Here is a 14,455-nt window from a genome sequence, read left to right as displayed (position 1 = left end):
AATCAACCACGAGGCACTCCTGAAAACGAAAAAGTGTGTGTGTGTGTGTGTGTGTGTGTGTGTGTGTGTGTGTGTGTGTGTGTGTGTGTGTGTGTGCGCGCGCGTGTGCGTGCGTGTGTGCATGTGTGTGTGTGTTGGGGGTTGGGTGCATGTTTTTATATCATGGTGGGGACTAAAAGTCTCCACGAACAGAAATATCTGACTATTTGACCATTTTGTGCAGACATGTGGCTGGTGAACACAAGGAACACTTTTTATTTTAAAAAGCTAAAAATGCCAAACAGCTTCTTTTTGGTTATGAAGGTTAAAGTTAGGATGCACAAAATAATTATATCAATGGAATGAGACAAGTGTGTGTGTGTGTGTGTGTGTGTGTGTGTGTGTGTGTGTGTGTGTGTGTGTGTGTGCGCGCGCGTGCGTGCGTGCGTGTGTGTGTGTGCGCGCGTGTGTGTTATATTATAGAAAAGCTCATAGGTTTACGTTTTGATGGTCTGCATCTGCCTTTAATTAAAAAAACATAGTGACACTGTATAAATGTACATACCTAAATATAATATATAACTAAATATAACTGTTGTACGTATACACACACACACACACACACACACACACACACACACACACACACACACACACATATATATATATATATATATATATATATATATATCTACAAATCTACAACAGTATTTACAGTTTTAAAGAAATCAGCAAATTAAAATTACAAATACTCACAAACCCACAGACACATGCTCATGAAAAATGACCATTCCAGCATTTCTGCATGGGATAGTTACTATGTGGGTGTTGGAGGAATCTGTGTGAAACACATCATTTACTCAGAAAACTACTGAAGTCATTCACCAGACATGCAGTCACTTGGAGCCACACACACACACACACACACACACACACACACACACACACACACACACACACACACACACACACACACACAACAAACACTGCTGGAACAAAACCAAAGCACAGTAGAAGCACAAGAATTACATTGTTCCTCTTGTCCCCTCTCACAGTTCTTACAGTTTAAGGAATTGAAAATGTTATGCTTATAAATCAACAAATTGCACAACAAAATTCACAGTATTCCTTTACTTCTTTACATTTTATGTTTATTTGACTGCTATCCCCTGAATAGAATGATTAGGGTTGTAGACACATTTAACACAGCGTTTAATGTGTCATGGTGGTTTTCTGTTAAGAAGCTAACAATGTGTCCCCTCACCTGAACAGCCAGTAATCCATCTGTGTCAGGCAGGATGCGGTAAGTGTGAACATGGCGTTGGAATCTAGAGACAACACAAAAATGATTATTAGTAATCATGGTAACAAAGAAAAGGAACTACACAATAAATACTGAGGTGACCTCTATACGACCAATATACAGACTACAACATGGAGTGGTTGATGCCATACCACACAATAACCCTGACACTTGCTGGTATAATCTTGTTTATCTGCTATGTGGTTCAAACTGTCTCTTATTTATTTGGCCTTATTAATTCCTCAGTGTTGTGGTTTAGTCACTTTTGGGCCATGATTGTACATCTGAGCGTTCTCTTTGCTGTGGGTAAAACGTATATATAAAGAAAATGAAGAACAGAAATAAGCAAAAAGTGGTGGTAGGTCATGTAGAACGTTAAGGTGGCAGTGAAAGGAAGTGAAAAAGAGAAGGATGAAAGACAGTAAAGGGGAGACTGCATATGAAAGAATGGGAGAGTAGAAAAAAAAACACTGAATGCTGGAGGCCTCAGTCTTTAGGAATGTGTCTGGAAGGGAGAGTAAAAAGGAGCCTTTTCCTCCAGAGGCCAGGTGGAGAAAAGGGGAACTATTCTGATCTAGTGGGGATCAGGAAAGGTTTGCAGTCTTACTCCATCAGAAATCTATAATAAATGGCAGACAAAACCTTAAAGCTCCTTTAAGCTCCAGACACATGGTGTTCACCAACAGCTCATTCCATTTTAGCCTCAGTCTCAATAGTTAAGTAGGTATATTTCATGTATAAAATGTAAACAGACCACATGAGGGATAGCTGCTAAACTACAAGAATGAGATCTGATCACTCATGTTCTTCTAATTTTACTTCTGAGAATACCATGTGACTTAACTTTGTAGGTTGCTGGTTGTTGTTGAAAAAACAACAGCCTGCCAGCATGCATGGATGAGAGTTGAAGCTGGTGTGTGCATGTATGTATGTGTGTGTGTGTGTGTGTGTGTGTGTGTGTGTGTGTGTGTGTGTGGCTGTTACTTACAGTAGACAAAGTGCGTAGGCACCAGGCACAGACTCGCTGTCCCGCACCAGAAAGCTGCCATCCTGCCCGGCTCGAGCCAGCAGCTCCTCTGCCTGAACCCGACTAATGTCCCTGTGGTACCATGCTGGTGCCGTCATTGTGGCCCAACAAGGCCACTATCAAATAACTTCTAAGTTCTTATATCCACCTTATAACTGCCAAGATAAACAAATCAGTGGTAGCAATCCAAAAAAATGATCCAATGCAAGCAGGAAAAGGCTCAAGGTCACAAGAAGACCATAGCTCATATGCTTTTCTCATCCCTGCAAGAAAAAAACGTCTTCAAATTTCTTCCAACAAAACTAATCAACCTTCACCGAAGCCAAGTACTGTCTTAACATAATAAAATATGTTTGCTTTCCAAGGGTGCGCAATCCAGAGGGTGTCTCCAGGACCGGTTCCTTCAGTATTAAGATTTGGCAGTTGTTCAGATGGAGGATGATCTTCTGCGAAGTTTCTTCTCTGCTGTGTTACTTCCAGAGCATAGTTGGCCAGCTGATGCTGGAAGGTCAGCAAAACAGTCAACTCTCATGTAAACACTAACAAAAGCATCTATTGTCCCTAGAAATGGTCAGTATTAAAAACCCTTCCATGAAGCAGAACTAAGAGCAGAGCAAAAAAAGTAATCTAGTGCGATATCCAAGTGTACGTCAGAGCAGAGCCACCACAAAATTCAAATGATTTTCCACTCAGTCGGTTTAGCCTTATAAGGAAAACAAGAGGGAGGAACCCCTCAAAGAAGTTCAGCTGATGTCTGCAACCTTCGCAAAAGTGCAGTCACATGCAGTTTGGCGTCCATGAAGAAGTAGTATACTGACAGGAGACAGGTCTAGACTTCATGTGCAGGGACATGTATGATGAAAACAATGTTTTCCTGTCCCTAAAACTAGTAGCACAGAGATGCAGGGTTACAGCCAGCAGACCTTGCCTAGCACTGAGCAGTCATAGGAAGTGTTTCACCGTGTCACTGCTCCAGATGGTAGAAAGGAAGAGAGTTGAGAGCAAAAAAAAAACAGTTTAGAAAGAATTCCTCTGAGTGACTTCACTTGATCACTGGTGCGTGAAACCAAGTCCGGCCCCACAGTCTTACTCTCGTACAGCACTGAATTCTTGCTCTTACATGCTCTTATGTACACAGACAGACACAACAAGACAGTGTACTGTATCTGACTCACCTTTAAATCAATGTTTGTGCATATAACGCTCACTTCTCTGATCTCATTTATGAGCATGCCATTTCCCTCTTTCCCTGTTTGCCTCTCTTGGTATCAGGAAGTTGAGGGCGCAGCCTCCTCCTCCATATGGATATGATCATTCCCTCTCTGTCCTTTCACAGTCTTGCTCCACCTTCATCCCTTTTCTTCTTTCTTTCTTTCTTTCTTTCTCATGCTGTATGGAGCTTTTTCTCTCCACTGGTAGCTCTCTTGCTTTTTTGCCTCTCCCTACTCAGCAGAAATGTGCTGAACAGCTCTGGCTAGCCATCAACCACCAAACTAACATCTATCTCTCTCTCTCTCTCCCCCTCTCTCTCTCTCTCCCCCTCTCTCTCTCTCTCTCTCTCTCTCTCTCTCTCACATGCATACACACACACACAAATAAATAAGAGTTCATACCCAATTTGCAGTTTGAAATTATTATTTTTATTCACTCTTAAGTTGTTTAATGGATGACGTGAGGCATGAACCCCTCCTCACTCCCTTCTCTGTCATCTTATTTTTGGTCTGAATTTGATTGTGGAAACAGATCTCAAGCAGTTAGATGCGGGTACAAGTTATTGGATACACAATATACTGGTCCCACAAAGCAGGACTTATCTTCCAGCACCCCCTGCTGTTGAGATGCGGTCATAAACAGTAAATACAAACACATCTTGATGTAGGTCCTGATTCAAACTGAATTGGAACTGAATCAAGTAGTTTGCAAGTGTGACTGACACTTCTGAAGCCATTGTGCCGTGAGGTTGTTTTTGTTTTTACAGTAAGACTAAATGCAACTAGACAATACTACTATAAAGGTTTTTTGTTACTTTAAAAGTGCAGTTAATATTCAAATAATTTCTAAGGAGCCTTGTCAAAATTGCTGTGCTGTGGGTCTGGCCAGCTTCTTTGATTTAGGTGTGTGCACCTTTTACTGATCCAGACATCAGGTTGGTGTAGATTGGAGAGAACAGGAAGGTTTTGTTAAAGTGTTCAAAACCCACCATTTAATTAATCTATCCATGGTATTATGTGTATGAATATGAATATGAATCAATTCCCTGGATTAAATTAGCCCAAATCTTTTTATACACATTTAAACAATGTGCTGAATATATTTGTTTCTAATAGTTTATTTGTAATATGATAGGATCCAAAAATAAAGTAAATAGAAAAAAATTAGTTTCCCTCAATGGGACCAGACAAAATGTACCCTCAAGGTCAAACCTATCCTATATTTCTATCCTTTCATTCCAACAAGATACGAAAGCATTCGCACAATCATGCACACACTCACACACGCCCACACAAACACACACAGACACACCTGACTCACTCTTGTGGCCACTCATGCCATCATTTCAGAGAATGTCCTTTCCACGAAATGGCTTCGTCTTTCTCAGTAAGTGTATTTTTAAACCTTTTGCATATTGATGAACATGTTTGGTGTATAACTGTGTATAGCACTCTGTGCATGTATGCAAATATTCAGTTTCACCTGTGATTATGTGCGTAGAATAGCAGTGATATTTCACACCTCTTGAACATGCAAATGCAAAGATTTTCATGCAGTGTAGTGTCACATAAACACACGTGCGCCACAGGAAGGATTTAGTTAAAGAATAATGAAGAAAATTAAATGTATATACGCAGTTGGTAATGATGTGCATGTTATATAGTATGTTTGATCTTTACTCATATAGTCTCACAGGCCAAGCAGCTTATGGAGCATAAGCTATAGACTAAGCGGATTAAATATCATATCCTCCCCTAAAGAGACTAGAAACAACAGTGTGATGTTTCCCTAAACATAGACACACACTCTCAAAATAGAACAGCTTGGATATTTGAATGAAAGCCAATATGTGGATGTGAATGTGGTACAAAACGTGCTGCACACAGATGGGTGTGTTTAAGCATTGGATAAAAAAAAAATGAATATCACGTCTAGAGAAATAGAATTAAAATAAATTATTACTTCTGCCAAACAGGTGATAAATATGTTTTAATCAGTAAGTCAAACTTTGAAAAACAAACCAGATAAACAATTGAATGTTGATCTATAAAGCTCTTAGAATTCTTGTAGAAGGATGGAGAGGGTAACAATGGGATCATGACAGCATTTGAGGAGAACGGACATGGGAAAGCCTGGCCATGTGCACACTTTCACCTACAGTAGTAATCATGAGCCAGTGGTCAGGGGTTAATAATAAGTTGTAGTAAGTTGTGCTTAAGAAGACCATAAACAAAAATAGGGCATGCGGTTATAAGAAAATAATCAATGACGGGATAATGTAACACCCACTTCAAACGGCATAATTATTATTACCTCCCCAAAATTGACAATATTCCTAAAACAGCATGTTCTGAAGTGTTTTATTTCTCTTACACCACATCAATTTAACGACAATTGCATTTTTGTCTATCAATAAATGAAACACTATTAACATTTGTTTAGTCTATCATGAAAATATTTAATGAAATATGTTGATTCTTATAAATCAGTTTTATTTATCTGAAGCTGTAGTGAGTCTGAAAGATTTTCTAATGACCAGTTGGCCATATTCCATCATATTTGTTTGCACCTGATTTGAGTGGATAGATTTAGGATTTATGAAGTACCTACAAGCCGCTTATTGTACCAGGGGTTCATTTCAATTTAATTTTAATAGGCAATATTACATTTAGCATTATATACCAGCTGGATAAGGGACTATAATTTAAATGCAGACCATCTGCTGAGATCATTTCCAAGGGAAAATCCAGAAATCGAAGCTGTGAACCTCACCCACTCACCTCCTGTACAACATCAATACTTTCAGTCAAAAGGAAATACACGTTTATGACAAGCTGGCATTCTGCTTAGCTGCACATGATGTACTGTATGTGTGGGTGTTTTACTTACTGTCCACAAAAAATGGAGACAAATAGGATCTAAAGAAATCTTTTTATAATAGCAACAGTGTGTTGCAATCCACTGGTGTTTTAGGTTGGAGTGGAAGACCAGGTGTCCCGGTGACTCATGACTTCTGTAACAAAGCCAGAGAGGTGTGAGGTTATAGAAGAGAAGCTCTGCTAGGAAGTAGAAAACCATGCTAATAGCGACAAGACTTTATTATCGCACTCCATTCAATCCAACCAAACTCACCCAATTTATGACATATCATTTTTATTTTTAAAATCACCATGCTGGTGAATTTGAAATCTCTTTAAGAATAATGTGCTATTTATTTTTACACAGGAAGCTCACAAAAAGAAGCAGAGTAAGGATCTGTGTTAAAGAGGAGCTGCTCCTGTATACTGGTCTGGCTGAAATGAAAGCAGGGAGGAGAGAATAATATATTAAGGCAGATAAGCAGAAGTGACTGATGCACTCTCAAAGCAGCTGGACTGCAGAAGGATTAGAGCAGGAGCAGAAGAGCAGACACATAGCCAATAAGGTAAGAGTAGACTGTGCATAGCAAGGGTGACAGCGTCCAGTGAGCAACAGTGTTCGTGGAGGATTTCGGATACAGAAAAGGTAGCCAAAGGGTTTGTGTACCAGATATCATGCTACATATGAAATGATGAATTATGATGGAGCTTAGCATTGTGAGCATGTTATTAAGCAGCAACTGTTGTAAGTAGATCTGTGCCTGGTGCATTAATCTTTCTTCTGTTTCTGTCAGTTATTCATTACTAATGCATTTAAACTCTCTTTTAGTATTCCTTTTACATATTGCACAATATCATATGCATTTATATGTGGATATGAAAAACAAATTAGAAATGATAGATGTTGTGGAATGTGAAACGTACGTTCGAATGATTTCTTATTTCAAAGATGCTTCAGCAATCCAGAGCATATCTTGTGCTTTAGAGGCAAACATACTAGCAGCTGTGATCATAATGTGAAGCTCCACAGGGCTGATGTTTTTCTCACATTTTAATAAATTCAAGCCATAACATCTGCTTGGATGATGTTATAATGAATCACTGCTCAGTATCTGTAATGATTTAACTGTCACATTTTCCACTGTAGAAACTCAACAGGGAAAACAGGAAAATGTCAAAGTAAGTTCAGTTGAATATATACTGTATAGAAATTTAGTGTTTGGACATTGAGAAAAAAACATTTCAGCTGTCTACCACAGTATATTGGAAATGAAATTAGATTTTCAGCTTTAATTATTTAAAATCAGGTGAATGGTTGGTTGGCCTCTGGTTTTCCAGACTTGGTTGGAAATCCTTTGTAGTCAATGATTGAGGTCATAGACTTTATCAGTTTTGCCTTAAGCAAAGTGAAATGTCAAAGAAAACCCTTTGTATTTATTCTGGCTAAAACTTCTCTTGCTTGTTGACTTTAACACAGTTACATCTCTCACTTGATCTGCCAAGCATTACAATGGTTTGTTTTTCTTTGCCTGGGAAAGAAATCCTATTATCCTTTTGGTGTTTCTGAGCTCATCAGAAAATTCATTCTTTTGAAGAATGTGCTAAATAATTGATTGTGCCACACTACTAGGTTTTTTCTGATTTCTGATCATCTTCTGGGTTTGGTTTGATTTTACCCTTATTTAGGCTCATTTCATGGCAATGACAGCAGAACACATCTTAACATGGAACAGAGCAGCCGACTATTCAATTACTTTCTGTCCTTGAAATTGTAGTGCTGAAATTACTACACGGTTCACCCAGCATGACCTCAAATTAAAGCAGGTTTTAAAGCTTATATTTATTTTTAAATTTCAAATCCAATATCAGGTGGCAGACTGTAACTTTGACCAAATATGTATGGATTTAACATTTATTTATAATTTCTTAATGTTGATTTATTGTTACTGTTAAAAGTGCAAAGTTTAATTCATTTGTCTAGTGTTTGTTAAACATATAGGGTAACAACAGACTGTATACATTTACAATTATCTCAGTACAACAGCTGAAAAGTTACACAGATGCCGATTTTACTAAATTGTTTTTAGGTAAGTGTATAATAACTGGCTTATAAATCATTTATATTAAATTTTTCTTTCAAAAACTGTGTTGTGGTAATGTGTTGTGGTAATGTAGAATGGCGAATTACAAAGTAAGATTTTTTTTTAAAGCATATACAATTATTCTTTATAGCAGCGTTTACAAGAAGAACAGTAGAAATGGCTCGGTAAGTCTCCCATACAGTGGACATCTGCTGATTCCACACATAGCATACATAATGTACACGGCTTGTCTTTATTTACATTCCAAACATTTTTCACTAGTTGGCACCCTAATGAAAGCTTTCATTTCAGATTTGTATTTACTTGGGGAAGAGAGACTTTGTGGACCATGTGGACCATGTTGATATTGTGGGTAAGATCTTCGAGCATATAAGAAGGCAAATATTAAAATACCTTTCAAGAGAGATGAGAGCGATGTTTAAAAACGTGATTTTTTTTTTCATTCACAGATGGGGTGATCAAGGTGGACACTTCAGAACTGGATGGAAGAAAAGGTATCCAGAACACACATCTATCATCATCATAAAGAATTTAAAAACACAACATGAGACGAGCATGAAGCACATCAGATGGGACTGTTTGTAACAACACAGCTTTAACACTGTAAACACCATGACTACATTAAAATAGCAGAAGCACTTGTTTAGTCACTAAAGATTGTAATTAAATCATTTCTTTGTTTGTCTTTTTTGTAGTGTTTGTGCAGCTGGCTTGTTTCTTCCACTATGGGAAGGAAGATTTGGATGTGATCAGTTTGTCCTTCAGAAAAGACATTTGGATCCAGCATATTCAAATTTATCCTCCACCTGCTGAAGACAAACCGGTTGTCACACCTATGCAGGATGTCCTCATGAAGAAAGCAGGAGAAGGATCACACCCCTTCACTTTTAATGTAGGTTAATGTGCGCAGTGCTGTGTACATCAAGAGTCTTTCACTGTTGTAACTGCCCTTAAATTATGCACTCTGTGCTTCTTGCCTTCTGAAAGATTCCACCAAACCTGCCATGCTCTGTATCTTTTCTCCCAGCGCCATGGGACAAGGGCAAGGTACTGCATCCTCTCTCCTTTCTTCTTCTACCCCCCAAGACACACACACTACAGTATACACATAACAGCTTTTAATTTCACTCCTTACTCTTCACTTCTTGTCATTACTATTGCAGGCTTGTGGTGTTGACTTTAAAATAAAAGCCTACATTGCCAACATGGCTGATGATCCAGATGAGAAAATTGACAAAAAGTGTGTATCGTATCAATATGTAACTGTGTATTGGTGTGTAACTAAGAACTATAGCCATTTATTTTATATATATATATATATATATATATATATATATATATATATATATATATATATATATATATATATATATGGGTTAATTTTTCTGTCTCTCATGATTTATAGAGACACTTGTCAATTGATCATTCGCAAAATCCAGTTTGCACCAGACATTTTGCTACCTGGGCCTGAGGTAAATATCTGCAAGCAATTCATGTTTTCAGGAAAGATGATTCACTTGGAGGCCTCCGTACAGAAGGAGGTATAAAAATGTTATAGTTATTGATTGGCTGATATTATCAAACTGAATTCCACAAGCTTTTTTTCAGTTCAAAAATGTATCATAATCCAAATGTTCAATACTTGTTTTCTAGGTTTACTATCATGGGGATCCAATCCGGGTCAGAGTGAAAATAACCAACCAGACCAAAAAAGTCGTGAAAAAAATCAAAATTTCCAGTAAGTTGGGATTCATTGAAATAACACTTGCAAAATAATTGGAAAACTACACAATTGCATACTAATATGTTGCACTATTGTGGGTGTATATATCTTATACAGTTGACCAGACAGTAGATGTTGTGCTCTACTCAACTGACAAATACACCAAAGTTGTTCTCTGTGAGGAATTTCGGTGAGTCCAAATGACTTAACATGCATTATGTGACCTATTGATCAAAATCATTTACTGTATACAGGCAGGTGGCAAGTTAATAGAAATCCAGTATGAAGTCATCACAAGTCACAAGAACATCTTCAATATGTCTTGGGAAGCAGTAGATCATGTCCATAGATTTTAGTGGGGCAGGACAACAATAACATAGCCACAAAATTGATGCTATAGTCTACAATCTAGTGAATTTATAGCATGAATCTGTAATAGTCTTGAAAACATAAAGCATTCAGTTGAGCAGTTCAGTTTCCTTGACTGGTAACTCCGTGATTGAGGTGTTGGACTCTTAACCTTCAGTTGCTCAGTTGTATTAAAGAGATAAATGTAAGTCGCTCTAAGGTGTCTGCCAAATGCTGTAAATTTCATGTAAATGGTCCAAAGACATGCTCTGTAGGCTGACTGCCCTCTCACCCATCCTGGGTTTCTCTTCAGTTAGGTTTCCCACAACACTGGAAAGGATAAATGGCTCATAAAATAGATGGATTGACAAAATCTGTGAGTGCTGCTGAGAAATTAACTGGACAAAAATTTAACCTAATTTCTAATCCACTTAATTTTAACTAGCCAAAACTGTCCTGTCTGCTGCTCATCCTTTACCAAAAATGTTTGTTGAATGACTATGAGGCAATTTAATTAGTGCTTGTTACAGTTCCCAATTTTTATAATTGGGTGCCATAACACGTCTATTGAGATAAATGGAACAGTGAGAGCACTGCCCATGAATGTGCACCATATGAAAAGGCAAGCAGATCAATTAAACTGCTAATAGCAACACTTTTTTAATTGTTACTCATGCAAAATAGATGATTAGCATAATTCTAATTCTTCTAAATTAAAATTAATAATAAAACTGAGGACTTTATGAAAATTAACATTTATTGAATGGCTGATATACTGTATATGGTGGGGCTTAGGGGTCAGAGTCATGTCATTGATTAAGGCAGAGATTCTTCTAGTCTCTCCATCTGTGAACCACCAAATCCTTCAGTAAGCCATTGTCAATATATGTGTCACTGTTGTGTATTTGCACATTATGTCGTCTTGTGTTCTGTACTACTGTATGATGCGTTGGACTATAATCCTGGAGAAGCAGTAACAAAAACTAACCTTGACTTGACCATCCTGAAAAAAAAAACATTAACATCTAGTGAGAAATGTTTCATGGAAATTAAAGGTAGGTTAAAGTCAGTCAGAATAACTTTGAATTGATTTGCAGTGACACATAGAAGACAATCCCTTATTCAATAAGACAATAAGAAGACAAGTAGACAAAAGTGGACATTAACTATGCTGGGAAAATATCTCCACAACATTAATTCACCTTTAACAAATCCACATTTTTATTTTGTTTTTCAATCATCACTCTTTTTCAGGGATCAAGTAAATAGCCAAACAACATTTGAGAAGGATTACATAGTCACACCTCTCCTGGCCAACAACAAAGAGAAATATGGTCTGGCATTGGACAGCAGGCTAAAAGACGAAGACACAAACCTTGCATCATCCACAATGTAAGTCGAGACCCATCTTAACACATGCGCTTATTTCTCAACACCTAAACATGATCTCACCAAATGTGAGAAACTACAAACACAAATCTACATCACAAGACATAAAAAAATTGACTTCCTGAAATTTATAGAGTAACAATCCATGGTGTTTAGCTCCAAATTAATCAGATGCAACTGACACCTTTAAAGTGACTCAAGCATTTTAGATTAGGGCTTGAAATCAATCATGTGTGATTTTCATGTTTGCAAATATACATTGACATCTCTAATAGTATTATAAAATATATAATAACCTTGTCAAATAAATCTCTTATAAAACTAACAGTGTATTAATCAGTTATTTCTACTGTTGTAGTCTGCAAACTAATATGTACAAAGATGTACAGAGCATTCTGGTGTCTTACAAAATCAAAGTCAACCTCATGGTGGTCGGTGCTGGTGTCTTGGGAAGCCTTATATCCAGGTTAACAATTTTAATCTGCACAATATTAAACAAAACAAAGTTAACATATCTATAACAGGTCTAATCTATTGTACTATGTTTCCATTTACAGTTATGTTACTGCTGAAATACCTCTGATCTTGATGTCACCGAAGCCAACAGGTGATGTTATATTAGATATTAAATGTAGATCAAGTGTATCATGCATAGGACTTTTCTATAGCTAAATATCTATTGATAAGTAATTTACTAATGTATACACCTTTCTTTTCCTGCATGCATCTCAATTTCAACAGACATGTAAGTGGAAACCTTACATCTCAGCTACAGTATAAAGCACATTTTCATCTTTTTTTGTGATACCTATTGTTATGTTTTCTCATAGTTGATATGGTTTCTTTCACTTAGAATAAATATTCAGTTATGTAATGTATTACAAAGGGTGCTGGTGAAGCTCAAGTGGCTAAGGTGCAAAATAATTTGGGCTGAAGTTGTCAAAAGCATTGCAGAACAAACACCACAGCTACTATTTATTCTAGCTTAGATTATCTTAATTTTTATAGAGCTTTTGGGGAAACTGTATTAGTTAGGTTAATGTTGTACTGACATTAATTTATTAGGATTATAAGGGTTATGATGTTTGCTGAAATAAATTACCCAGTAACAAATACAGGCCATACTCTTGTACTTTCTGTCTTCTCTTTTTCAGGGTTGCAGAGGCATCAGCTGAAGAAACATGAAAAAATAAAAATAAAAATCATGGATTTACACAAATGTACTTTGTGTCAGACAATATCTTGAAGTTTTTATTCTCTGTAAAATTGACAGTGCATACAGCTGCTGATGATCTCTGGTACAGCTCAGACAATGAAAGTAAAATAGGCAATATAAACAGTCTGGAGGGCTTCATCACTTATCCGTGGGTCATGGTGTAGACTATATAGAATATAATGTCATTGATTTTATTCTTTGGTATATTAGCCATTAACATGTGAATTCAGTGTAAGTGTAGAAAATAAACTGTTTCTGTATTAAGTGAGTTAAAATAAATATAAGTAAGAAGTATTACTTCCCCATATCTGAGTGATGTTCCTCCAGTTTCTCCAATTTGAGAATGAATGATTATTATATATTTTAAATGTGGGAACTATGTTGTGACTTTTTTTTAACTCATGGATTCGTTCCTTGAATTCTCAATCTGACCCATCAGAGGCTGTAAAATTATTTTATTTAAGCTCAGACAGTAGAACTTGCTGTAAAATGAGTGACAGGTTTATACTGATGCACTCTTCTATGTTATTGTTTTTATAGTAACAGTTTTTTCACAACATCTGAACTATATGACAGATGCTCAAACAGAGGGAGAGAGACACAGTGATGTTGCTGAGGAAATGACTGTTTATTGTTGATACAGTGAAAGTTATTGACTTGTTTACAAACAGCATTAAATCTTCTATGTGTCATTCGTTAATAAATTAAATATTGTAATAGTTAGTAAATCACTGTTACAACAGGAATACAACACTTCAAATTGTGTTATACAAAAATAATCCACTTTAATGTGGTAACTGCACTCTGTTTTGCATTGTGCCATATCGCACCATCCCGACACGGATTGTTTTGATCATATAACTGCATATAACTGTCTGTTATGTATTATATCCACTGTGCAGACTTTGTAATGTCTTTGCTTTCTTGAGGCTTTTTTCCTTGAGGTTTCCATTCAAAATGTAAAGTGTGTTTAAAAATGTATAATTTGTCTCCCATAATTTTACAACAGAAGCACATATCTGAAGACTAATCTGTCTCCAGAGTCACAGAAAACAAATTTTATTTAATATTATTTTGTTTTATTTTTATGCCAATGTATAAAAGTTTGGTGTCAGTTAAATATTTAAAAATGAAGTGGTTTGGCTGTCTTAAGTACGCTGTACATTAAACCAGAATAAATAAATATAAGTAATAATTAATTGAAGATATGCTCATTTTATTAGGGGCTGCTTCAAAACAGGCCTAGATGGTATGTGAATATGGGTGTAAATTGCAGTACTTCTTTCGAAAATTTAGAT

At 36.7% G+C, this 14,455-nt stretch overlaps 2 protein-coding genes across 7 annotated transcripts in view; one reads left to right on the top strand and one right to left on the bottom strand.

The window, feature by feature from the left end:
* The window catches only part of inppl1b (inositol polyphosphate phosphatase-like 1b), a 22,308-nt gene extending 18,524 nt beyond the window's left edge, over positions 1 to 3,784 (bottom strand). For 2 of the 3 annotated variants that reach the window (XM_027135990.2, XM_027135992.2), the window contains exons 1-2: positions 2,271 to 3,784; positions 1,244 to 1,307 (exon numbers count right to left, since the gene is read on the bottom strand). In XM_027135990.2, coding sequence (XP_026991791.2) covers positions 1,244 to 1,307; positions 2,271 to 2,407 — 201 coding nt within the window. In that variant the 5' untranslated portion in view covers positions 2,408 to 3,784. The remainder of the gene's footprint in view (positions 1 to 1,243; positions 1,308 to 2,270) is intronic. The other variant, XM_027135991.2, reaches the window with a different exon arrangement.
* Positions 3,785 to 4,809: 1,025 nt separating this feature from the next.
* Positions 4,810 to 14,380, top strand: arr3b (arrestin 3b, retinal (X-arrestin)). Of its 4 annotated transcripts, none has more exons than XM_047802101.1 (17): positions 4,810 to 4,907; positions 6,747 to 6,945; positions 7,527 to 7,558; positions 8,615 to 8,645; positions 8,773 to 8,833; positions 8,931 to 8,975; positions 9,177 to 9,373; positions 9,469 to 9,528; positions 9,645 to 9,721; positions 9,887 to 10,022; positions 10,135 to 10,219; positions 10,322 to 10,394; positions 11,807 to 11,944; positions 12,300 to 12,407; positions 12,499 to 12,548; positions 12,683 to 12,686; positions 13,096 to 14,380. In XM_047802101.1, the coding sequence occupies exons 2-17, from the start codon at positions 6,874 to 6,876 to the stop codon at positions 13,124 to 13,126; spliced, it is 1,200 nt and encodes a 399-aa protein (XP_047658057.1). In that variant the 5' UTR covers positions 4,810 to 4,907; positions 6,747 to 6,873; the 3' UTR covers positions 13,127 to 14,380. The 4 variants fall into 4 exon arrangements, with proteins under 4 accessions (XP_047658057.1, XP_026991225.1, XP_047658059.1 ...); XM_027135424.2 differs by having other exon boundaries at positions 8,612 to 8,645; XM_047802103.1 differs by having other exon boundaries at positions 6,747 to 7,025.
* Positions 14,381 to 14,455: the final 75 nt, after the last annotated feature.

Source organism: Tachysurus fulvidraco, chromosome 17 (assembly GCF_022655615.1).
Source record: "Tachysurus fulvidraco isolate hzauxx_2018 chromosome 17, HZAU_PFXX_2.0, whole genome shotgun sequence".
NCBI classification, from domain to species: domain Eukaryota; kingdom Metazoa; phylum Chordata; class Actinopteri; order Siluriformes; family Bagridae; genus Tachysurus; species Tachysurus fulvidraco.
Note: the sequence above shows the minus strand (reverse complement) of the source record. Positions and strands in the feature narration are given on the sequence as shown.